Genomic DNA, 20,796 nt, shown 5'->3' with positions numbered 1-20,796 from the left:
AATAAAGAACAGAATTGTAAATATATATGTATATATTTTTTCTCTAATAAAAATAACAACATAGTAATTAATAAGTTTTCTGCATGAATTATGATGAATTCATTAAATTATTTATACAAGAAGTATCATGAATAAAAAGAATTTGCTTATTATATAGCTTGAAAATGCTTTTTGTCATTATTGTAATAACGGTACATGTTTAAGTATATAGCAGATCATTTAACTATGATTATTTTCTGTCTTTTTAAGTTCCATTGTTAAATTATTATCTTCAACATCCACAACGACTCTTTGATAACGATTCCATGTTTGCTGTTCAGCTGTTCCCCATATGGAATAAATTATACAACTTAATCCCATATTTAATGTTGCTATAATAAAAATCAATCTCCATTGATCAATCGTTTGCTAAAATAATTTATTTATTTATAAATCATTTTACTGTTTTGGTGAAGTACTTGATTAAAATGTTACCAACATTTTCGTTTGTTAAAATTCCAACAACAATTGGTGATAAAAATCCTGCAATGTCCACAACAAGTCCACAAATACCGAGAAGAACACTTGCGTAATTAGGACTAAGATCGACAAGATTAGCTAAAGGCCCTGATGAAGAAGCACCAGCTCCAGCTATTCCACATAATATAAAAAAAACTGCTAAAGCTGGATAACATCCACTAAAACTCAATCCAAGTATTGTAAGACTTGGCATTCCTGCACAGATGAATGTTGCTAGCTTCCTTACATTCGTTATTGACAATCTTTCAGTTCTTAATAACCAATCACATAAGTGAGCGAATATCCAGCTAAAGACCATCGTCATGAAATGTGGTAAGCCAGAAAGTATTCCTGTCTTTACAAATATATTAGTTATCTATTTATTTTATTTCAGACGTTATTAATTGTTTCAATTACGTACTTTATTAATGCTCCAACCATGAATGAACTTGAAATAAGCAGGAGCTTGAGTCATCAAAGTAAAGTATCCCCACACAGCTCCCCAATTAGAGAGAATTGTTAACCATACTGGTAACGATGTCAAGATTTTTCGCCAAGGAATAGATGTTTCTTGATATTCATGGTCAACTGATGTTCCTAGGTTATCAAGGATGTAGTTTTTTTCTTTCTCAGAAATACGAGGATGTTGTTGAGGCGTATCATAGACGAGAAACAGCCATAATATATACCTAAAATAATTAGCTCAAGTAGTTAGTCATTTTTTTTTTTTTTTCAAATAATTGCTTTCACAAAATAACCAATATAATCACCAAATAATTCCAAAGCAAGAAGTACAATAAAATACAATTTCCCAATTAACATTTTCAATGATAAATCCACACAATGGATATGTCAATCCTATTCCAACACCTCCACCTGTAGAAATTTAATTAATTCATTCAAAGAATAAATATATTTATTTTTTATCATAAAAACAACGATCACTAATAATATTTCTATCATACCCATGTATGCACTGACAAATTTACTTCTCTCATTTTGTGGAATCCACTTAGCTGTCATATCATGAGTCGCTGGATATGCGACTCCCTAAATGAAAAAATTTCATAGATTAATAAACAATTTATCCAGTAAAGTAATTAAAAGACATACTGCAACTAATCCTTGGATAACCCGAATGAAAATTAGACTGTATAAATGATGATTCATAGCAAGCGGTAAAAAAAATCCCAACAATGCAGCCATCAAATTGCCAATTCCAAAGACAACTTTTGTTCCATACTTTCGTGCTAAAATACCACCAGGAATTTCACTAAGCCAATGAATCCAGTAATAAGCACCTGTTGCTAAACCTTGTTCATACTCATTCCAGCGAAATAATTGATCATTTACCTTTTAATGATAAATTAATTATTAAAAATTCCGTTAAATACGAAGTATATGTTATTACTTTTTATATTGATTTATTGATACCATTCGGCTGCTATTCAATTGGTAATTGCCAAATGTTGATAATGTTCTATTGTCTAATAACGTTACATTGTTAATTTTTGTATTATCTATTTGATTGCATTGTGATATAATTGGTGAATTTTCTGGTGGTGGTACAATAGCAACTATTACAAGATTTAAGTTCACTCTAAGCATAAAATTAACAGCTATTCCTGAGAAAACCATCCACCATAAAACATCACGACATGATATCAGATCTGAAAAATAACGATCATCAATACTTATTAACAATATTTAATTATTGATAATTTTAAAATATTTTGAACTTACTTTTAAACGACATTTCTTAAAATTAAATCACAAATTTTCTTGAATTATTATTTTTTTTTGATAAACTTTGATACTCCACTGGTAAAAGTATAGCATGAAATGCTGAAAAAATTTTGTAATTTTTTTAAACGAATAGAATTACACTATAGAAGATAACCCGAACATTATTAGGCATTTTTAGATAAATAATGATATTATCAAACAAGGTCATGGTATGCTTACGAGAAATCAATCACAAAAATGACAAATAATTGAAGAGAAATATGTGAGTCGTGAATACAATCCAGAACTACTAAATAATTTATCGCAACAAAGAATTATTTCAGTTTGATCTAAAGATCTGTGAATGATGATCATTAAATGCTCAATCTTTTTGTCATACACTACTTAATTTAAATAGAGATTTCATTTGATAGCTATATAAGATAATTAAGTTCAATAATCGTAAACAAAAGTAGAACACTGTTTGATTAACATTTTTTAATTATTAAATAAATACTTGTAACATCTCGTATGTAGTTTAATCCAATCTGAAGAGGATAGTTGTTTTATTGACACTGAGTAAAGGTACAGGCAGAAAGTTTTTTTCTTTTCATGCCACTTGCTTCTAAAAATTTATACGTCTGCGGTTTTCTTTGGTAAAATGATACATCTTTACATCAGACTATTTTTATTGATACACAAGACATTGATTCTTTTTATTGATTACTGTTGCTACCTGTACATGTTAATTATTTTTTATAACTTATTTTTACAGTTTTTATTATTTAATTGGATATATTTATTTATTTATTTCTATTATTAATCATACATAATAGATAATAAATTTTTATGATTAATGATAGAAAGAAAACTATAATCAATTAGGATTAAAAATAATTACAGAATTTTAAGTGGTCGATTTATTATTTTGTTGTTTTTGAAACTCTTTCTTCTCATGATCAGTCTTGCACTTAATTACTTGGTGTTGGGCTTCTTTGAGTTTCTGTAGTTCTTCATCACCAATACTTTCCTTATTATCGTATCCTTTCACGTTGTTCCAAGTCTGTTCGTCAGCTGTTCCCCAAATGAAATAAATTATTGAAGACATTCCGATACATGCAGAAGTAATTAAAAACAAAAAACGCCATTGACCAATTGTTTGCTAAAAAAAAAATATGCATTAGAAAGAAGAAAAAAATAATTAACAAATTAAATATTTACATTTTCATTAGTAAGAATTCCAACGATAAGTGGTGACAAAACTCCTGCAAAATTGGTTACCAATCCACAAATACCAAGAAGAAGACTGGCATAATTAGGACTAAGATCAACAAGATTTGCAAGTATTCCTGATCCTGGTCCTCCAATTAAAGTGGTTCCAACTATCATACAAAAAGCAGCCAAGTTTGAATGGCATCCGCTCAAACTAAGTCCAAAGAAAAAAATTGTCTGAAGTGCAGGAATCAATGATAATGATAATTTACGAATTGCTGTACGGGACATTTTGTTTGTTTTTAGAAGCCAGTCACAAAAAGCACCCCACGAGTAGGCAAAGATCATAGAAAGTAGATGTGGAACTCCAGTAACTATTCCAGTCTACAAATAAGTCATCAGAATTTTATTTAAATGGTATAATTGACTGTGTTATGTTAATATAAGCAGAAAATATTCAACTATACATACGGTATTGATATCCCAGCCATGAATAAAACTAAAATATGTGGGTCCTTGTGCTAAAATAGTCAAATATGCCCAGGAAGGCCCCCAATTAGCTATAATTGATACCCAAAATGGTACTGAAGTCAAAATTTGGCGCCAAGGTATCATCTTCTTTTTTTCATTGTTTGTAGTTTCAGGTATGTTATCCATAATATACTTTAATTCAGCTTTACTAATCCTTGGATGTTCTTGAGGTGAATCATATGCAAAGTACAACCAGAAACAATACCATATTGCACCAATAACTGATATTGTATAAAATACCATTTCCCAGTTAAAATAATAAATTATTACTGCACTAAAAAAATAAGTAATTGCTGTTCCAACTGTTCCACCCATATAAGCACTGACAAATCTACTTCTTTCATATGGAGGTATCCACTTAGCTGTCATACCATGCATAGAAGGTAATACAACACCCTAAAAGAATATTACATGTTGTTTAAAACAATTTTTATTCATTTATGTTTTATTTATAAAAATAATCTATTGAAAGAAATGTATTTAATTACCATGACAGCACCTTGAAGAACTCGAATTGCAAGAAATGCATACAAATGATATTTAATCATTGATGGAATCAAAGAAACTATAAGACAAGCTAGAAAATTAGCACTTCCAAATACTATTTTTGTACCATAACGTCGAACTAAAAGACCTCCAGGTACATTAGTAATCCAGTAAGACCAGTAGAAAGCACCTAATGCTAATCCTTGTTCATATTCAGTCCAATTAAATCGTCCTTCAGACTGTAAAGTAGTTTAATGTTAATAAGATTATTAAGAGTATTAAATAAAGATTTATAATAAATTAAAAAATTACTTTTACCGTAATATTAAGCGGTAATGTATGAGTAGTTGGAGTAATATACTGGGTAATATTAGATGATGAATTATGACTATTACATTGAGAGTATACTGGCTCAATAATTCTAGGTATTACCATAGCCACAATAGCCAAATTAACACAAATTTTTAACATATAATTGATAATACATCCCGTGAAAAATAAACACCATAAAGTTAATCGACATGACATCAGTTCTTGACCTAAAAATTATTTTTATTAAAATACAGAATACTAATATATGTATAAAATAAACAATAATTTACTACGTACCTCTAATCATCTTGAATGATCTTTAAAATATACCACAATAAATGACACAATTTAACTTTGTTTAACAAAAAAAATTTTCAATTATCATTCTCTATGTATTTCTAATTATAAGCATTATTTGTTTACTCATTATATTAACAAGAATACGTTACTTTATATATGCATTTTATAAATTGATTATGTAAAATTCAACTCTTAATGACTCTCACAATAGTCTTAGTATGTCTGAGAATAACTAAAATATTTATTCTAATAAACAAGTAAAGTGGAATTGATAAGAAATTAAATACATAAAATAAGGACATAGAAAAAAATCAATTTAAATATGTATTACTTTGTTTTATAAATACATAAAATATTCCATTTATAAACAAACATTTATTTGTAGATTATAAGCGTTCTTGCATTGGCGACACGACGTGTTATTACAAAAAAAGGCTGACCTTTTTCTATAATAGACGAGTATCAAAAATGTCCTAGGAAACGATAGTAGACAATAAATAAATCAAATTCAAACAATAAAATCTGCTAGATAAAAAATCGAATGTATAATAGGTAATAGTCAATGAAGGTCAAGAACGGAGAAATTAAATTTTTTCACAATTTTATCCTCACATAGATTTTTAACCGTGATATGAAGAATAACAATAGACATTTATTATTATCAGCAATTAACTGAATTACTATTGTGTATAAATAAACTTTAATGACTCCCCAACTTTAAATGCCTTATTTCTATCGGTATGAAATATCTTAATAAGTAAATACAATTTAAAAATTATCATTAAACAAGTACAATTAAGCTATATGCAAATAAATCTTTTATTTAATCTCATAAGTTCTAGTTTCATTGTGATAACTCATTTCCTATATATTACTCTATTTATTTATTATCTATATTAATGTCAAACTGATAAATTTCCTATAACCAAGTCTTTTTAGTTCATTTTTATTATTGTGATTCTAATTTTTCTAATTTTTTGATATTTAAATTTTCTAATTCTTCTAGTTTAACATCACTATTTTCTTTTTCTCTATAATCATTCCATGATTGAATATCTGAAGTAGCCCAGATTGTGTTGACGATAGCACTTATTGTTAAATTTATTGTTGCTATTATGAAAACGAGCCTCCATTGTTCCACAGTTTGCTAACAAAAGTAATCATAAACAATATAAGTGAATCAATAAATGGTTATTTACTCGAAAAGAAAAGACTTACTCTGTGATTAGTGAGGATTCCAACGATAAATGGAGATATAAAACCAGAAACGGCAGTGACAAGTCCACAAAATCCTAATAATACACTTGCATAATTCGGACTGAGATCTACAATGTTAGCTAAAGTGCCAGCAGATACTGCACCATTAATTGCAGTGCCAGCCATCATAAAAAATATTGCTAATATTGGTTGACAACCACTAAAAGCTAATCCTAGAGTAAGAACTGCTCCTCCACCAGTAGCTAGAAGTGTTGCAAGTTTACGGACATTTTTTAAAGACATCTTTCCTGATTTTAATAACCAATCACTAAAAACACTGTATGAATAAGAAACACCCATTCTTAGAAGATGAGGTAAACCAGATAGAAATCCAGCCTATTAAAATATTAAGGATTGATTATAGATAATATTTTAGTATAAATTAGGATAAATGTTGAAAGTAAATAATTATTACCGCATTTATATTCCAGCCATGAACGAAATTAAAGTATGATGGAGCTTGAGTCATAAATGTAAGAAAACCCCAAACAACACCCCAGTGGCCAACTATCGTAATCCAAAGTGGTCCTGATAAAAGCAATTGTTTCCAAGGTACATTCATATCTTTTTGATTGTCTGTCACTGTTTTCAAAGTTGATTCCAAGATGTATTGTTTTTCATGTTTAGATATTCTAGGATGAACACTTGGAGAATCATATACCAAAAAAATCCAAAAAAGGTACCTATTGAATTTTTTAAATTCTTCATATCATTAACTTTTATAAACTTTTTCTAAATTGAAATTATAAATTTTTACCAAATAAAAGCGATTAATGATGTTACATAGAAAGCAGACTCCCATCCAAATGAATTAATTACCAATGCACAAAGAGGATAAGTAACTGCTGCTCCTACAGAGCTTCCTAATGAAAAAATGAAAGATTAATTTTTATTAATATATTATTTGTGACAGTGTATTCCATATATAAACGTAATCCTTACCAAAGTATGAGCTGACAAATTTACTTCTTTCAACGGACGGAATCCATTGGGCTGTCATATGGTGCATTGCTGGCCAAGCGGAACCCTGCAAAATAAAAATCATTAATTAACAATAAAATATTTTAAAAAGATATACTTTTTCTTTGTTACTTACAGAAATTAAACCTTGTATAACTCGAATAACTACTAAACCATATAAATGATAACGAGTCGCAAAAGGAAGAAATACCCCGAGAATACTTGGAATTAAGTTTGCCAAACCAAATACCAGTTTTGTACCATATCGTCTTGCTAAAAGACCTCCTGGTAATTGAGATATCCAATGTAACCAATAATAAGCTCCTAAAGCTAAACTTTGATGATATTCATCCCAATCGTATAAATGTTCTATCTACAAAATCATTTCAATATTAAAAAAATAATTATTGTAACTTATTGTGATTATTATAACAGTAGAAAAACATTTATAACTCGTTTTCTCTCCAGAACAATACTGGAAGACGTTGAGAGAATAGATAAATTTGTTGTCAAATTTTTTTGATAATTTAAAGAAAGTGGATAAATATTAGCACATTGAGCAACTGCAGCTGCTGCTTTACTTCTAGGTATGATCATTGCTACTATTGCTATATTTAAGTTTATTCTCAGCATATAATTAACAGCAAAACCCCAAAAGGAGAGAATCCAAAGAACATCTCTGCATGAGCATAATTCTTTAGCTGAAAATAAATATATAAAAAATGACGATTAGGAGAAATTATGATTAAATAGATATCTTAGTACAATAATGTTATATATAGATAGCAGAAATTAGTTATTTAATTAAATATAATTTTATAATGATTCAGCAAAGTAGTAACTTAATAGCTTTTTGTTTTTTATCTTTATCAATTTAATATTTGTAAATGACGTAAAAAATCCCCGACAATGTTGGAAATTTATTAGACGTTTAACAGTGTTAAGACAGCCGACGCGCCAACAGCTTTTATTCTCAACATGTTACATATACTGTCTTAATGTCATTAATAAATAAGCAAAAATTTGTATCTTTATTGTCAATTCAATTTTTTCGTTATATTTCTAGGAATACTTTTATTATTATTATTTTATACATAAATATGAAATTATTAATATTGATAAATTGAAAAAAATATCAATTCTTTAATAAACAATAAATAGAAGTGATAGAAAAAAATTAAAAATTTAAAAAAGAATAGTTTGTTTTTGATGTGAATGTACGAATTTCGTATGAGACTCAATAGTATGCAGATGACACAATTACTAGAGTATCAATGATATCATTGAGTTTATTGGACCGAAGGGCACCTAGTAAGCTGTAATAATCATATAATCATTTTAAAATCATAAATTACTTTGGATTAATTTTTAAATCAGTTATAATTTAGTTTTCTCATCGATTCATACATTTTTTATACTCACTTAAAATTCGTATTTCTTTCATTCTTACAGTTTTATTACACATTAAAAAAAAATTTCATGATTTTCTCTATTCATTTAAGAAATAATAAAATGACATAACATTTATTAAATTAATTATAACAATTCTTACCCATTCTTAAGCTATACTTTTGAATATTTTCAAATAACTGATTTAGTTTTTCATAAATTTTGACATTTTTCACATATACTCTTAGAAGTTTGCTCTTTTGAACAATAAATTTGATACTTTTTTTTATAATATACTTTTTAGTTGTATTTACGTATTTATCTAACTACGGAAAACTATCTTATATTTACAAAATAATTAATTAACAATTTATAAAATTTAAAACGACGTAAACACGCGAGAGATTTAAAGTATGATCAGTCGAATGCGCGTCTAAATTACATTTGATAAAAGCAGCCACATGTTGAATATACACTTATATATATATCATATAGTTGAATACACACTTAAAATATTATATGTTGTAGGTACATACCTCTTATAACAATGTAAAAGTTATTTTTCTTAACATTGATAATTCATATCTATTAATTGTTGTTGCTTCATTTTTATCCACAACGGTGAGTTCATATTTGTCATGCGGATTTATCCGCCCTCAAACATGAGGGTATAATAGATAAAATTTTGAAAAAAAATATAAATTGTATAAGATATTTATATCGTTTTAATGTTATACAATGTCTTCATTATTGTCAATTGTTTGCATATCTTTAAATTTGATGCATCACAAACTTCATCATTATATTAAATATCTCATTTTCAAGAGATTCAAAATTTTGGTGAAATTATTTTTTTATCAAATACATTCTAAAAAATAAAGTAAGTATGATTAGGAAAATAATTAATTAATTGTCTGACTGTTATTGACTCTCACTACTTACTACTATATAGTATTGGTGATTCAATCTGATTACCGTCAATCGCTGTAATTATTCAACATTAAATATGAGAAATAAAAATTTGGATTTAAAATTTAATTGAAATATACACAATCTACTCGAGTTTTTATTTGTTTAATTATTATATTCTAATTTCATTTAATAATATTAACTGTATTATTAATCATTTTTTATACCTTTTCTCTCCATTCACTTATAATGCCAATAACTACGTCAGTACATAATAAGTCTATATGATGCAATATTTATAATTTATTTTATCATAATAAATGTTGATATTGTTGAATGTTAAAATTTCTATATCACAAAAATGTTTTATTATATTTAGAATGAAAAATAATCTATGGATAATAAAACAATTAAGAATTAAAAAAAAAAAATTAATTATATAAAAAGAATTCTACTAATGTGCAGTTTATTAATACACATTTTGATAAATGTTAAAAGGAAATACATTTCATCAACTACCAAACCGTCTAATTTTCACGTGATTGCAATTACTTTTTTTTTATCGTAAAGAACCAGATTAATGTAGTTGTTTAAAGCTCTAACCATACATGTTTCACTTTATTTATGTAACTCATACATGTGTAAATCACCCATATCTGTAAACACAAAATATATCATTAATAATCACAATAATACCAACGAACTTATAAGTCAGTCGATTAATTGTAGTTGAAACTTCGTAAATTACATCATAAAAAAAATAGAAAGTGGGTAATATACATTACTTTTCAAAAGAACGTAAGATTTTATTGGTGGGAGAAAGTTGTTTAATGCGATCCATTGCCAATATCTCTCCAGTTTAGATTCAATCATTATTGAAGTCATAACAAATCCGAAAACATTTTTTCATTTCTTTTTCATAACATTGTAGTAGTAATAGTAATAGTTTTATACAATTCATTGATTGTCTAATCTCTATTTATTTATTTCTTATCGTTACTTATTTTCTCCTTTTAAAAATAAATTTTATTATTAAATATTTATTCACAATTAAATCTAAAAATATTGTATCACATGTCTATACTTACTTAAACGTCAAACAAAAAATGCCGAGTGGTAAAATAACAGTTGCCGTCATTGGAGCTGGAGTTGCTGGATTAATAGTTGTTAGACATATATCAGCAAAATCCCAGAATTTTAATGTCACCTTATTTGAACAGACTGATAAAATAGGTGGCACGTGGGTGTATACAGATGAAACAGAACTTGATAAAAATGGACTTCCGATTCACAGTAGTATGTACAAAAATCTCAGGTAAATACTCTCATGTCTCTTTATCATTCCAAACATTGCTTAATTGATGCTTTATCCTAATAAAATGACTAAACAGATCCAAAAATTAATGAACCACTTAAAATACGCTTCATTAATTCATGATAACAGTTGATAAACTTGGCTGACATTTAGGGGACATATATTGAATATGATGATTAAATTATAAAAAATTTTTCCAGAACCAATCTTCCTAAAGAAATCATGCAAATACCAGACTTTCCTTTTAAAAATAACAATGGACCTTCGTTCGTTCATCACAGTGTAATTCGACAATATCTACAAGATTATGCTCATTATTTCAATCTTTATCCTCATATTAGAGTAAGCATTATTATTATTCGAAAAATTTTCTATAATGTCATTTTTATAATTTATAAATTTTGGTAATATTTTTTTCTAAAATTACAGTTCAATACTTTAGTAAAAAATATCGAACCAAAAACATTATCGAATAATTGTAATGTTTGGTCCGTAACATGCGTAAATCTTATTACTAATACAGAATACACTAAATCATTCAATGTAATAATTCTTTGTAATGGACACTACACTGTGGGAAATATTCCATTGATCAGAGGTATAGATGACTTTCGTGGTAATTATATTCATAGTCATCAATACCGATTTCCAGAAAAATATTTAGGAAAAAGAGTGTGTATTCTTGGAGCTTCATGGTCTGGAATCGATATTGCCATTGAAGTGTCCAAATTTGCGAAGAAGGTCAGTTATTAAAATTGAATAAATATAATTGATAGACTGCTAAGAGTGTGAAATGATATTTGATTATGTAACATAGTTGTACTAATAATTTGATTACTATGACACAGTCTTTGACCTTAGTCGAACCATCTTATTTAATTCTGTTGTAGATAATTATAGTAATTACAATTATAATATTTTTTTATCCCTTTCATTACATAATAGATTTATCTAAGTCATAACCTTCCGGAAAGACTAGAGTCTGTAATAGCGGATAATGTTGAAGAGAGACCAGGTATAAAATTCATTCATGAAAATACCATTTATTTTGATGATGATTCAAAGGCAATAATTGATGATATTATTTTCTGCACTGGTATATAGTTTAACTATCTCCAAACATATGATAATTATTTATTTTTAATAGAACATTTAAAATAATGATATAAATTTATTTATTTTAGGCTATCAGTTTACTTACCCATTTATGTCAGAAAAGGTGAAAATAAAAACTGAAAACAATTATGTTGAGCCAATTTATAAGCATCTCATACATACAGATATGCCAAATTTATTCTTTATGGGTTTGCCAGCATTGGTAATACCTTTTCCGATGTTTCACCTTCAATCGCAATACATATTAAAGATCCTTGAAGGTAGCATTCAGCTTCCATCTTCAGAAAAAATGAGAATTGATAGCGAAAATGAAAAAAAAATGTTACTTGAGCAAGGTATACCTGTAAGTATCTTGTTATATTCAATTTATTATTGGAGAATTGTATTCATTTATTAGTTGTTTGTTTTTTGTTCCAGATAAGGCATATTGGAAAAATGAAGGAGAGACAGTGGGCATATTATGATGAAATTGCTGCAGCAGCAAATATACCATCGTTTCCACCGGTCATTAAAAAAATTTATCATCATACAATGAAAATGCGGCAATTAAACTTAATGACATATAAAGATTATCACTATAAAATTATAGATAATGAAAATTTTACATTTCGATATTGTTAATCTGCTCATTGGAAATAAATTAATTTAATTAAAACTTTACTAAAAAAAAACTTAAAAATTTATTCAGTAAACTTTTTGTAAAAATGTAAATATCTTACGTATTTACGTAAAAAGCACTATGCATCAAATATTTACATCTAAAGAGTAAGAATACTATTTTTCATTGTGTAAACTATGAACTTATAGAATTGTCCACCAAAGATCAAGAAGTGTACTGTTTATTTCACACATGGTATACGGCATATTAAATATATTATCGAACTGACACAAAGAAGAATTCCTCAGTCGGTTCAACGCTTTCGGCCCCCACCATTTATTTTTACCCCTTCCATCACATTTTTCGCCACTGCGCAAGCGTAAATACAAGAGCACGTGTGGAACCATCTATGTAATATTTTGGAGTCCAATTATACGAAATTGTACATTCATATTTACGGAATAATAATAGTAATTGGTTTATTAAACTTTTAATAACCATCAATTTGAATGGTTTGCGTTAACCGTTGAAAAACACATGTATATAATTAATTTAATTAACGAGGAATTTAATTATTTTTTTTTCTAAATATAGATTTCTTTTATCCAATAACGATTTTCTACAGAAGAAAAGAGTTTTTTGATTGGATAAAATATATACCAACAAATGATCCAATAGGCCAATTACCAAAAACAAAAATACTAAAAACAAGAGGTTACAAATGGCGGCGTTAGTAAATAAATTATTTGTTTACAAGCGCCATTTTTATTTAATCAGTGAAAACTAAACATTGAAATCATCATTAATACTTTTTTAAATTTAATGCTATAAAAATGACTGATGCCGATAATAAAGTATTATCTGAAGGTGATGATAATCTTCAGGCTAATTATCAAATTCGACCTCAACTGACAGAAAAGTAAGTTTTTCAAAATATTTTGGTCATTATTACAACAAAATATTAATTAATTAAATGTTGGTTTCTACTAATTTTTATATAATTTTACAGATTTAGACCACAGGTTGTTAAAGAATTAATTCATAATGTTTTACATGATGAGCTATCATTAAAAGTGTATAATGTGAATGATGCTAAAACCTGGACGAAAACGATAGCCGATGTAATTAGAGATAAAGTAAAAGGTGAGTATGTATTTAAAAGACAGAGTTCATTTACATATATTTATGTTAATGTTTATATTTATTATTTAGAACTCCAATTAAAGGATTACAAATATGTCGTAAATGTTGTGCTTGGTGAGCAGAAAGGTGAAGGTGTTAAAGTTGGAAACAGGTGTTTATGGGATGCAGAAGCTGATAATTATGCTCATGCTGACTTTATTAATGTAATTAAAATCTACATTAAAAAAGATTTATTCAATTTATATTCTAAACGTGTTATTAATTCAAGGTTAAATGTGTTTTTTTTTTTAGGAAACATTATTTTGTGTTGCGTGTGTTTATGCTGTTTTTTATTATTAAATCTCTCATAAATACTACTATTATTTGGATGTAGAATGTCAATCGTAGTTTATTTGTAATTACGCAAATTTTCAAAGAAAAAAAACGTTACTATTTTGTGACATTTGTATAAATTTTATAATAGAAACAAAGTGTGAAACAAATGAAACATCACCGAAAATAATTATGGCTGGTATTATCTACATAACTTAAACAAATTTTACATCAATTATAAACTTGTAAAAATCATTTTAAGAACGTGAGAGAAATTGTCCATATTACAAATGCAACCTGGAGTTGAATCTAATCAATTACATAATTATTTAAGTACAAATAATATTCAAGTTTTTGCTATACATGAAGAACTAATTGAGAGAGTTTCTCAGGAGATATCAACAACATGGAAATTAATTCCAATTTTTTTACACTTTTTGTCTGCTGTATCTGGCTATGCAACTTCAATATTGTTCTATATATTTTGGGTATTTCTATACATTTTTATTTTTTATATTTATAACTGAGATTACTTTATAATTAAGCAGATATAAATGGAAATAATATTTTCAGAATGATATTTTTGGAGGGCAATGTCCAATATGGGCTAAACTTCAAATTCCAGAGCGACATCAAATCCCGAAAACAGATAAAATAGCTGAATTCGATAACGATAGGGACATAATACACGACAATGATTGGCGTAAAAATGTTATAATAACATTTTTATATGAATGGCACTGCAATTATTATCACTTTATTTGTCTTTGTTCATGTTCATTTGGTGTTATCTGGTGCATGCTATTTGCTAGATGTGCTACTGGAATGTATGTTACTATATTATTTAATATTATAATAATGATAAATTATCCAAACAATAATTTGGTATTTCATTAAACAATTATTATTACAGATACGCTGCACAATGGTTGATCGTTCCACCAGCTTTAATTTTTGAAACAGTTTTTACCGCAATCGTATATAGTGCTGCATATGATTTCGAGCATGGATATTTGAGCTTCACCAATAATTTGAAACATGTTGCTTACTCGTCTATGAACGCCACTCAACTAAGTGAATTTTCTCAGTAAATAAAATTTTACATGCTCTAATATATTAGATTTTTCTAGATAAAAATAACTCGTCAAATATTTAATGTTATTATTTATATTAATGAATTTTCAACAGTGATTGTGATCTTGTGGTTTTTTATCTAAAAATAATCCATTTTTCCTGGCACAATTTATGTCAAGTACACTACATATTGAAGGTTACATTAATTAAAGCTATGAATTTTTTTTTTCTATCGCTGCTTCTTCAATCTTGATCTTATAACTATAAATAACTTTCGCTAGATTTTATCGTGGACGATGGCCTGGAGCTGGATAGGTGGTTTGGCATATTTACTTGTGCGAATAATCGTAGTTAATGATTTCCGTCTTCTCCGGACAATTGTGTATAAAATCTCAAATAAGAAAATTACTGAAACAGAAGCAGATAGAAACTATATTATTGATACTAAATTGAAGGCTCAAATGTTACCACCTAAACCACGAATTAAACAACCAACATTATACTTAATGGCCCAAACATAAAAGTTGAAAAACATTCATGATGCATAATGTGTGTTTAGTTATTTTTTTAAATTAATTATTGTGTAATAATTTGCTTTGAGATGTCCAGGTGAGCAAAGTTTTTAATTCTTGCAATTCGTTCAAATTTTTTTGTTTTAAATAATATAATTTTTTTATTTTAATTAATTCCATTCGTTGCTTATTTTCTATGTTATGAAGGTTTATTAATTGAGCTTCAGCCATCTGGATTTTATTCATAACAACATCTGAAGCTTGTTGAACATGAATTAAAACCTGTGTACACAGAAAAACAGTTTTTTTTTAAATTTTTGTTTTCATTTAATTACCCATAATAAATAATACTAGGAATTTTTTTTTATTTAATTACTTTGATAATTGAATTAAGTTTTTTCTGAATAATTCTCAAATCAGTTTGGTTTTTTTCATATTTATCAGCTCTAATGCTTTTCATTATCTTCAAATTTTCATAGTCTATGAGAGAATATTGCTCTGGTAATTGTATTTGAGTTTTAATGAAACTCTGAAGCTGTTTATAAGTATATTCGAGTTTAAAATATTTAATTCTAATATTCGTTAAGATTTCTAATTGTTTTTCTAATTTACTCAGTAAATCTAAAATATAATCTTTTATCTTTTTATATTCGAGAGACTTAATTTTAAAACTGATTTCTGATAGTTTTATTTTTAATTTTTCAAAGATAAGATTAAAATCTGCAATTCGAGATTCATATAAATTTTCGTATTGTTTTATTACGTGATTATTTTCTTGACTGGTATCATTTAGTTTTATCTTGAAAGCTTCGTACTCATCTAGTATCTGTTTATATCTGGTAAACAAATTGACTATAAGTTTAAATTTTATCATAAATTAGTTTATTGTTGATCAATTTATTCACCTATAGTCAGAGTGTATTGACAAATAATCAATTGTTACTTTTTCTACGGCATTTAATTTATTTGATTTTATTAAAAAATTACAAATTTGCTTTTGTAAATAAATATTTTTCAATTTTAATTCTTGACGTTCTTTGAATAATTTTTGTAATTCTTCTATTATACTTGATCGTTCTTTAATTGACAGTGAATTTCTTTCAAATTTTTCATTTTCTATTCTTTGATTTCCTTCATTCCAATCTGTATTAAATATTTCTGTACCGATTTTTTTTTCATCATCATAGTCATACTCTACGCCTTCTTTCTCGTACTCTATTATACCATGTAAGTTTTTTTCTCTTTTAAATTATATACAATTATATAATATGCTCAAAATTTTATGATTATATGAATAAAATTACCATTTGTTACGTAGTCCATTGCGACGAAATAATAATACTAATAAATACTAATAATAAAAAATTTATACATGCATCAAAAAATAATAAACATACATTATCTGAAGTTGCTTCGTAAAATATATTTTGTTCTTTTATTACGTCATTATTTACATAAACAAAATACATACATGAGGAAGAAATATTTATATACACTTTAACAGATATTTATTGAGCAAATCTAGAAGCCATACCAGCATCACGGTATGGATTTCGACCTCTAAGTACCAAACCCTGACACGGAGATTTGTGAACGTCATCAGTTGGTTCATCATCTGCTGCGCGAATTTGAATTAAAAACATACGTCGTGGTCTATCAGAGAGATTGAGATATGATCCATGTAAAAGTAAATATGAAAAAACAATAATATCTCCTTTTTTAGCACTAATTGGAGTGGCTCCTGACAATGGATAACGATCAGGATCAACATAATGATATGCGTCTTTATTGTCATCGTATAATGTACGAGCTTCTAAAGGCCCAAGTTTATGGCTTCCTGGGTAAATAGCCAATCCACCATTCTCTGGTGTTGTATCATCGAGATGAAGAAATACAGCAAGCATTGTGTGTTTTTTATGAGGAAAGTATGGATAATCCTGATGCATTAAATATGGAGCTCCCTTTTCAGGTGGTTTTATATGAGCTTTAGTGTGATGTAAAAGTATATCTTTTGTATCCATTATGTCTTCCAAAGCATCTAATAAATTTGAATTTGTTATCACTCTCGTAAATACGGCGCTGTGCATTTGAAGATTATGGATGGATTTTACCTATTCAGAAAAAAATAAAAAATAGTTAATTAAAGTTAAATATTTCAATTTATAATCTTGTTTAGTCTTTTTGTTTATTACTTACTGTAACATTTCGATGTGCAGAAAGGTTTTTCATGTCATCTCCAATCCAAACAGCTTCTAATGCTTCCATATTTTCCTGACTTTTTTGTTCAAAAAGTTGATTATACTCGGTACAAATTTCGTTCATCTCCTTTGATGTAAATACATTTGATAATTTAACATATCCATTGTCTTGCCAACATTTATGTTGTTCAGCAGTTAAGAATTTGAGCTTATTCATGGTTATTTTAAATATTGATTATCACAAATTATGGTATTAAGTAAAATCAAAACTGAAATTATTTTCGAATGTCTTTATCATTAAATATTCAATCTCCCACTGCTTATTTATTAATTCTGATACATAACCATGACTTTGTAGAAATTATATTTTTCGTGTTTATTATGATCAATTAAATTTATAATAATTATATGTAAATACAAAAATAGTAGTAAGTGCGATAACAAATATTACACATAATCATTACAGTTGATAACACTTTCACATTTATTAGATATTACGTAAGAATATGATCGTCTGGTTAAACTTTAAAAAAATAAATCAAATAAATGTTGATAATCTTGTATTTTTTGTTAACCCTCAAATAGTGAACTCAAGTTTATAGAGAAATTAATTTGTATTTTATCAATCGTCACAATGGAATATTACTTATTTGATATATAAGTTTTGTTTTAAAAAATCAAATTGATAATTTGATTAGCTTCAATATAAATTCAAAATTTAAAATACATCGTTACAATCTAATGAATTAATTTAATAAATTTAATTTAAATGTTCTAAACAATCTATTAATGTTATCTAAAAAATTTAAACCCTTTTACAACTTCTTTTGATTGATACCAAATATAAGGAACATTAGTTTCCATACATGTTACATTGGAATTATCTATATTAATAGTAGTTTGAGATGTTTTATCAAGTTGATTATCATTGTACACTTTAACAATATTTGAACATGTACAATCTGAATTGAAATCGTCTTCATTATAAAATAGTTTAATTGAAAAACAAGATATTTGCACAGGTAGATAATATTGTGGCTTCGGTAAAAAAAATTCAGACTTTGGATTAGAATCACTCTTTTTCACTAATACAAATGTATTTGTCACACTTAATGGAGTTGCGATTGCTTGTTGGAAGTCGGAACATTCAATTAGTGATCTGTATTAAATAATACCAAGAATATTAATTACTGAAATTATATCATCTTTACTTAATTATTAATAATTATTTAAATAAATTAATGGTTAAAGTAACTTTGAAGTAATTTGAGATTATTTTGAAAATATTTTTGCTGTTTCATATGATTTAATAGTCTAGTGGATCTGATGATTGAAGGAATTTGAAGCAACTATGATTAAATATTATTTTTGATTTTAGAGATTAGAATACTTACTTCATGAGAGTAAGAAGAGGTTTCCTGTATGAATGTTGATATTCAATGTGTTTTTCACTACTTAAAATTTGAGAAGGTAATTCTACTTTTAAACAAAATTTAGGTGAGATCGTTGTAGCTCCTATTATTACAACAACTTCTTTTACATTACATCCAGCTAGGTGAAGTTGAGATGAGAGTTGATGAGTGAGATTGTTCAATGAATTTTGTAAGGTTTTAGTGGATGAAAAATTTCTATCAGCTGGTTTTCCTTTTCCAAGTTGAACAAGAGTATCAAATGCAAACGGAATTTGTTGTTTTTGATATAAAATATACTTTATAAGTTCTACTATTATTTTTGAACATGAATCACTTGTTAATGGCTCGTTAAGTTTAATATCAATAGACGTATTCTTGTTGTATTTTTCTTGTGAAAACATTTTGAATACTTTTTAAAATATACGTATATTATATTATATATACATATATCTGTATATATATAAAAGTAATTTTAAAATAAATATTATTGTTTTAATAATTATTCAGTAGTTTATCACAAAACATAACCTATAAGATTTAATACTTTTATATTTTCATTATTTCATCGTTCACCGTAACTTGATTAAACATTTGAATTTTTCTCTTCTTTTTTCAAGTTTTTTATGCATTAATAAAAATGTCCATAAATCAACTTGAACATTAAAAACCATTAATATTTTACAAATTCATTGATAACTTTTAATTTCTTGTAAATCATCAGGTATTGGTTAACATAACCAAACCAACATACATCATCAATTAACTAACACATATACATTTGGGATTTTGCGAACAAACACGATCAAATCCGAACATAACCCCACCACTGAATTTTTCTCACGTGACTGTGTAGCAACCAAAGTTTGTAATTTAAATCTCATTCAATCTATTACATACACACTTTTGCATTATTCTATTTTTTTTTCACATAATTTCAATGAATTTTTCAATGCTTTTTTATTTATTACAAAAGAAATTTTTATCTCAATAATATAAAATTAATTACAATTCATCTTTTACGCAAAATACATTGAAATAATATGTAATTTTATTATAATTTATTTTAGATAAGAAACACTAATTAATTCTTAGATCATTTTTCTTTATTATATAAAGTATGTAAGAACTTATATGGAAGTACGAATAGGTAAATGAAAGTTTGCTGCATAGACAATCATAAACTACTGAATTGAATAAAGGAATTTCTTTTTTCGTTATAGATCAACCAAGGTTGTTTGTGTATCAATGATTATTACTACTTCTAGTAATTAATATCAATATACGTATGTTCGAGTAAATGAAGAAGAAAATAAATTTGAAAAAAACAAAGATAGATCTACAGTACCTATGAATGTTTTATAGAAATGATTCAATAAATGTTTGATTAGTAGCATTGACCTATTTATCTTTATTATCATCATTAACAACATCAGTTATGGTTCATTTCAGAATACCTTATTAAATAAACGTTAGTAATGAATGATCTGTCACCCAAGTACGTGGATATTTGAATTCATATCTTAGTAATATTTACCAC

At 26.8% G+C, this 20,796-nt stretch overlaps 8 protein-coding genes and 1 long non-coding RNA gene across 14 annotated transcripts; 3 read left to right on the top strand and 6 right to left on the bottom strand.

Annotated features, from left to right (window-relative positions):
* Nucleotides 1–88: 88 nt before the first annotated feature.
* LOC118068969 (vesicular glutamate transporter 3-like) lies at nucleotides 89–2,870 on the bottom strand. Of its 3 annotated transcripts, none has more exons than XM_035086759.1 (9): nucleotides 2,741–2,870; nucleotides 2,242–2,343; nucleotides 1,933–2,168; nucleotides 1,612–1,851; nucleotides 1,464–1,548; nucleotides 1,269–1,374; nucleotides 920–1,187; nucleotides 479–853; nucleotides 89–408 (listed from the first exon to the last, which is right to left on the bottom strand). In XM_035086759.1, the coding sequence occupies exons 2-9, from the start codon at nucleotides 2,252–2,254 to the stop codon at nucleotides 220–222; spliced, it is 1,512 nt and encodes a 503-aa protein (XP_034942650.1). In that variant the 5' UTR covers nucleotides 2,255–2,343; nucleotides 2,741–2,870; the 3' UTR covers nucleotides 89–219. The 3 variants fall into 3 exon arrangements, with proteins under 3 accessions (XP_034942650.1, XP_034942651.1, XP_034942652.1); XM_035086760.1 differs by lacking the exon at nucleotides 2,741–2,870 and adding an exon at nucleotides 2,464–2,593; XM_035086761.1 differs by having other exon boundaries at nucleotides 239–371.
* LOC118068966 (sialin-like) lies at nucleotides 2,754–5,222 on the bottom strand. The gene is made up of 7 exons (XM_035086754.1): nucleotides 5,062–5,222; nucleotides 4,771–4,991; nucleotides 4,455–4,691; nucleotides 3,907–4,362; nucleotides 3,445–3,819; nucleotides 3,125–3,385; nucleotides 2,754–2,959 (listed from the first exon to the last, which is right to left on the bottom strand). Exons 1-6 carry the CDS (start codon nucleotides 5,069–5,071, stop codon nucleotides 3,131–3,133), a joined length of 1,554 nt encoding a protein of 517 aa, XP_034942645.1. The 5' UTR covers nucleotides 5,072–5,222; the 3' UTR covers nucleotides 2,754–2,959; nucleotides 3,125–3,130.
* A 135-nt stretch (nucleotides 5,223–5,357) lies between these two features.
* Nucleotides 5,358–9,938, bottom strand: LOC118068968 (sialin-like). Of its 2 annotated transcripts, XM_035086758.1 has the most exons (10): nucleotides 9,807–9,938; nucleotides 9,613–9,654; nucleotides 9,207–9,538; nucleotides 7,735–7,982; nucleotides 7,418–7,654; nucleotides 7,264–7,348; nucleotides 7,079–7,184; nucleotides 6,737–7,004; nucleotides 6,283–6,657; nucleotides 5,358–6,211 (listed from the first exon to the last, which is right to left on the bottom strand). In XM_035086758.1, the coding sequence occupies exons 4-10, from the start codon at nucleotides 7,912–7,914 to the stop codon at nucleotides 6,014–6,016; spliced, it is 1,449 nt and encodes a 482-aa protein (XP_034942649.1). In that variant the 5' UTR covers nucleotides 7,915–7,982; nucleotides 9,207–9,538; nucleotides 9,613–9,654; nucleotides 9,807–9,938; the 3' UTR covers nucleotides 5,358–6,013. The 2 variants fall into 2 exon arrangements, with proteins under 2 accessions (XP_034942649.1, XP_034942647.1); XM_035086756.1 differs by lacking the exons at nucleotides 9,613–9,654; nucleotides 9,807–9,938 and having other exon boundaries at nucleotides 8,834–9,248.
* Nucleotides 9,939–10,094: 156 nt separating this feature from the next.
* LOC118068942 (uncharacterized) lies at nucleotides 10,095–10,810 on the bottom strand. The gene is made up of 3 exons (XR_004690558.1): nucleotides 10,668–10,810; nucleotides 10,365–10,589; nucleotides 10,095–10,235 (listed from the first exon to the last, which is right to left on the bottom strand). It is a non-coding gene; the product is annotated as an uncharacterized lncRNA (long non-coding RNA).
* Nucleotides 10,583–12,672, top strand: LOC118068941 (flavin-containing monooxygenase FMO GS-OX-like 7). The gene is made up of 6 exons (XM_035086699.1): nucleotides 10,583–10,894; nucleotides 11,095–11,236; nucleotides 11,324–11,635; nucleotides 11,840–11,990; nucleotides 12,079–12,353; nucleotides 12,428–12,672. The coding sequence occupies exons 1-6, from the start codon at nucleotides 10,686–10,688 to the stop codon at nucleotides 12,629–12,631; spliced, it is 1,293 nt and encodes a 430-aa protein (XP_034942590.1). The 5' UTR covers nucleotides 10,583–10,685; the 3' UTR covers nucleotides 12,632–12,672.
* Nucleotides 12,673–13,000: 328 nt separating this feature from the next.
* Nucleotides 13,001–14,173, top strand: LOC118068882 (tctex1 domain-containing protein 2-like). Of its 2 annotated transcripts, none has more exons than XM_035086606.1 (5): nucleotides 13,001–13,078; nucleotides 13,203–13,527; nucleotides 13,618–13,751; nucleotides 13,821–13,954; nucleotides 14,043–14,173. In XM_035086606.1, the coding sequence occupies exons 2-5, from the start codon at nucleotides 13,442–13,444 to the stop codon at nucleotides 14,088–14,090; spliced, it is 402 nt and encodes a 133-aa protein (XP_034942497.1). In that variant the 5' UTR covers nucleotides 13,001–13,078; nucleotides 13,203–13,441; the 3' UTR covers nucleotides 14,091–14,173. The 2 variants fall into 2 exon arrangements, with proteins under 2 accessions (XP_034942497.1, XP_034942498.1); XM_035086607.1 differs by lacking the exon at nucleotides 13,001–13,078 and adding an exon at nucleotides 13,133–13,147 and having other exon boundaries at nucleotides 13,234–13,527.
* A 147-nt stretch (nucleotides 14,174–14,320) lies between these two features.
* On the top strand, nucleotides 14,321–15,997 carry LOC118068880 (uncharacterized). 2 transcript variants are annotated; one of them, XR_004690549.1, is made up of 6 exons: nucleotides 14,321–14,551; nucleotides 14,637–14,890; nucleotides 14,977–15,150; nucleotides 15,252–15,333; nucleotides 15,419–15,746; nucleotides 15,857–15,997. XR_004690549.1 is itself a non-coding variant. In XM_035086605.1 (5 exons), exons 1-5 carry the CDS (start codon nucleotides 14,354–14,356, stop codon nucleotides 15,656–15,658), a joined length of 948 nt encoding a protein of 315 aa, XP_034942496.1. In that variant the 5' UTR covers nucleotides 14,321–14,353; the 3' UTR covers nucleotides 15,659–15,997. The 2 variants fall into 2 exon arrangements, 1 of the variants encoding a protein (XP_034942496.1); XM_035086605.1 differs by having other exon boundaries at nucleotides 15,419–15,997.
* A 1,055-nt stretch (nucleotides 15,998–17,052) lies between these two features.
* On the bottom strand, nucleotides 17,053–18,204 carry LOC118068915 (probable alpha-ketoglutarate-dependent hypophosphite dioxygenase). Its single transcript, XM_035086659.1, has 2 exons — nucleotides 17,846–18,204; nucleotides 17,053–17,760 (listed from the first exon to the last, which is right to left on the bottom strand). Exons 1-2 carry the CDS (start codon nucleotides 18,062–18,064, stop codon nucleotides 17,158–17,160), a joined length of 822 nt encoding a protein of 273 aa, XP_034942550.1. The 5' UTR covers nucleotides 18,065–18,204; the 3' UTR covers nucleotides 17,053–17,157.
* Nucleotide 18,205: 1 nt separating this feature from the next.
* LOC118068916 (MAD2L1-binding protein) lies at nucleotides 18,206–20,011 on the bottom strand. Its single transcript, XM_035086660.1, has 2 exons — nucleotides 19,242–20,011; nucleotides 18,206–19,006 (listed from the first exon to the last, which is right to left on the bottom strand). The coding sequence occupies exons 1-2, from the start codon at nucleotides 19,658–19,660 to the stop codon at nucleotides 18,640–18,642; spliced, it is 786 nt and encodes a 261-aa protein (XP_034942551.1). The 5' UTR covers nucleotides 19,661–20,011; the 3' UTR covers nucleotides 18,206–18,639.
* Nucleotides 20,012–20,796: the final 785 nt, after the last annotated feature.

Source organism: Chelonus insularis, unplaced genomic scaffold (assembly GCF_013357705.1).
Source record: "Chelonus insularis isolate UGA/USDA-ARS -01 unplaced genomic scaffold, ASM1335770v1 contig_403_pilon, whole genome shotgun sequence".
Classification (NCBI taxonomy): domain Eukaryota; kingdom Metazoa; phylum Arthropoda; class Insecta; order Hymenoptera; family Braconidae; genus Chelonus; species Chelonus insularis.
This window is presented reverse-complemented; position numbering and strand designations above follow the sequence as displayed.

What these genes read in the sequence shown, in the direction of transcription:
- LOC118068969 (XM_035086759.1), bottom strand. An exon ending in TTATCCAAGGATTAGTTGCA is followed by an intron (nt 1,549 to 1,611) that starts GTATGTCTTTTA and finishes TTTTTCATTTAG; the next exon opens with GGAGTCGCATATCCAGCGAC. An exon ending in GAATTTTAACAAACGAAAAT is followed by an intron (nt 409 to 478) that starts GTTGGTAACATT and finishes AAATTATTTTAG; the next exon opens with CAAACGATTGATCAATGGAG.
- LOC118068968 (XM_035086756.1), bottom strand. An exon ending in ATTTGTCAGCTCATACTTTG is followed by an intron (nt 7,185 to 7,263) that starts GTAAGGATTACG and finishes TTTTTTCATTAG; the next exon opens with GAAGCTCTGTAGGAGCAGCA. An exon ending in TCATTAATCGCTTTTATTTG is followed by an intron (nt 7,005 to 7,078) that starts GTAAAAATTTAT and finishes AAAATTCAATAG; the next exon opens with GTACCTTTTTTGGATTTTTT.
- LOC118068915 (XM_035086659.1), bottom strand. Translation starts at nt 18,064, where the DNA reads ATGAATAAGCTCAAATTCTTAACTGCTGAACAACATAAATGTTGGCAA. An exon ending in CTGCACATCGAAATGTTACA is followed by an intron (nt 17,761 to 17,845) that starts GTAAGTAATAAA and finishes TTTTCTGAATAG; the next exon opens with GTAAAATCCATCCATAATCT.
- LOC118068880 (XM_035086605.1), top strand. Translation starts at nt 14,354, where the DNA reads ATGCAACCTGGAGTTGAATCTAATCAATTACATAATTATTTAAGTACA. An exon ending in TATTGTTCTATATATTTTGG is followed by an intron (nt 14,552 to 14,636) that starts GTATTTCTATAC and finishes TAATATTTTCAG; the next exon opens with AATGATATTTTTGGAGGGCA. An exon ending in AAGTACACTACATATTGAAG is followed by an intron (nt 15,334 to 15,418) that starts GTTACATTAATT and finishes AACTTTCGCTAG; the next exon opens with ATTTTATCGTGGACGATGGC.
- LOC118068882 (XM_035086606.1), top strand. Translation starts at nt 13,442, where the DNA reads ATGACTGATGCCGATAATAAAGTATTATCTGAAGGTGATGATAATCTT. An exon ending in AATTAGAGATAAAGTAAAAG is followed by an intron (nt 13,752 to 13,820) that starts GTGAGTATGTAT and finishes TTTATTATTTAG; the next exon opens with AACTCCAATTAAAGGATTAC. An exon ending in CTCATGCTGACTTTATTAAT is followed by an intron (nt 13,955 to 14,042) that starts GTAATTAAAATC and finishes TTTTTTTTTTAG; the next exon opens with GAAACATTATTTTGTGTTGC.
- LOC118068916 (XM_035086660.1), bottom strand. Translation starts at nt 19,660, where the DNA reads ATGTTTTCACAAGAAAAATACAACAAGAATACGTCTATTGATATTAAA. An exon ending in CCTCTTCTTACTCTCATGAA is followed by an intron (nt 19,007 to 19,241) that starts GTAAGTATTCTA and finishes TATTTAATACAG; the next exon opens with ATCACTAATTGAATGTTCCG.
- LOC118068966 (XM_035086754.1), bottom strand. An exon ending in TTCTTCAAGGTGCTGTCATG is followed by an intron (nt 4,363 to 4,454) that starts GTAATTAAATAC and finishes ATATTCTTTTAG; the next exon opens with GGTGTTGTATTACCTTCTAT. An exon ending in GAATTCTTACTAATGAAAAT is followed by an intron (nt 3,386 to 3,444) that starts GTAAATATTTAA and finishes TTTTTTTTTTAG; the next exon opens with CAAACAATTGGTCAATGGCG.
- LOC118068941 (XM_035086699.1), top strand. Translation starts at nt 10,686, where the DNA reads ATGCCGAGTGGTAAAATAACAGTTGCCGTCATTGGAGCTGGAGTTGCT. An exon ending in TGATATTATTTTCTGCACTG is followed by an intron (nt 11,991 to 12,078) that starts GTATATAGTTTA and finishes TATTTATTTTAG; the next exon opens with GCTATCAGTTTACTTACCCA. An exon ending in TACTTGAGCAAGGTATACCT is followed by an intron (nt 12,354 to 12,427) that starts GTAAGTATCTTG and finishes TTTTTGTTCCAG; the next exon opens with ATAAGGCATATTGGAAAAAT.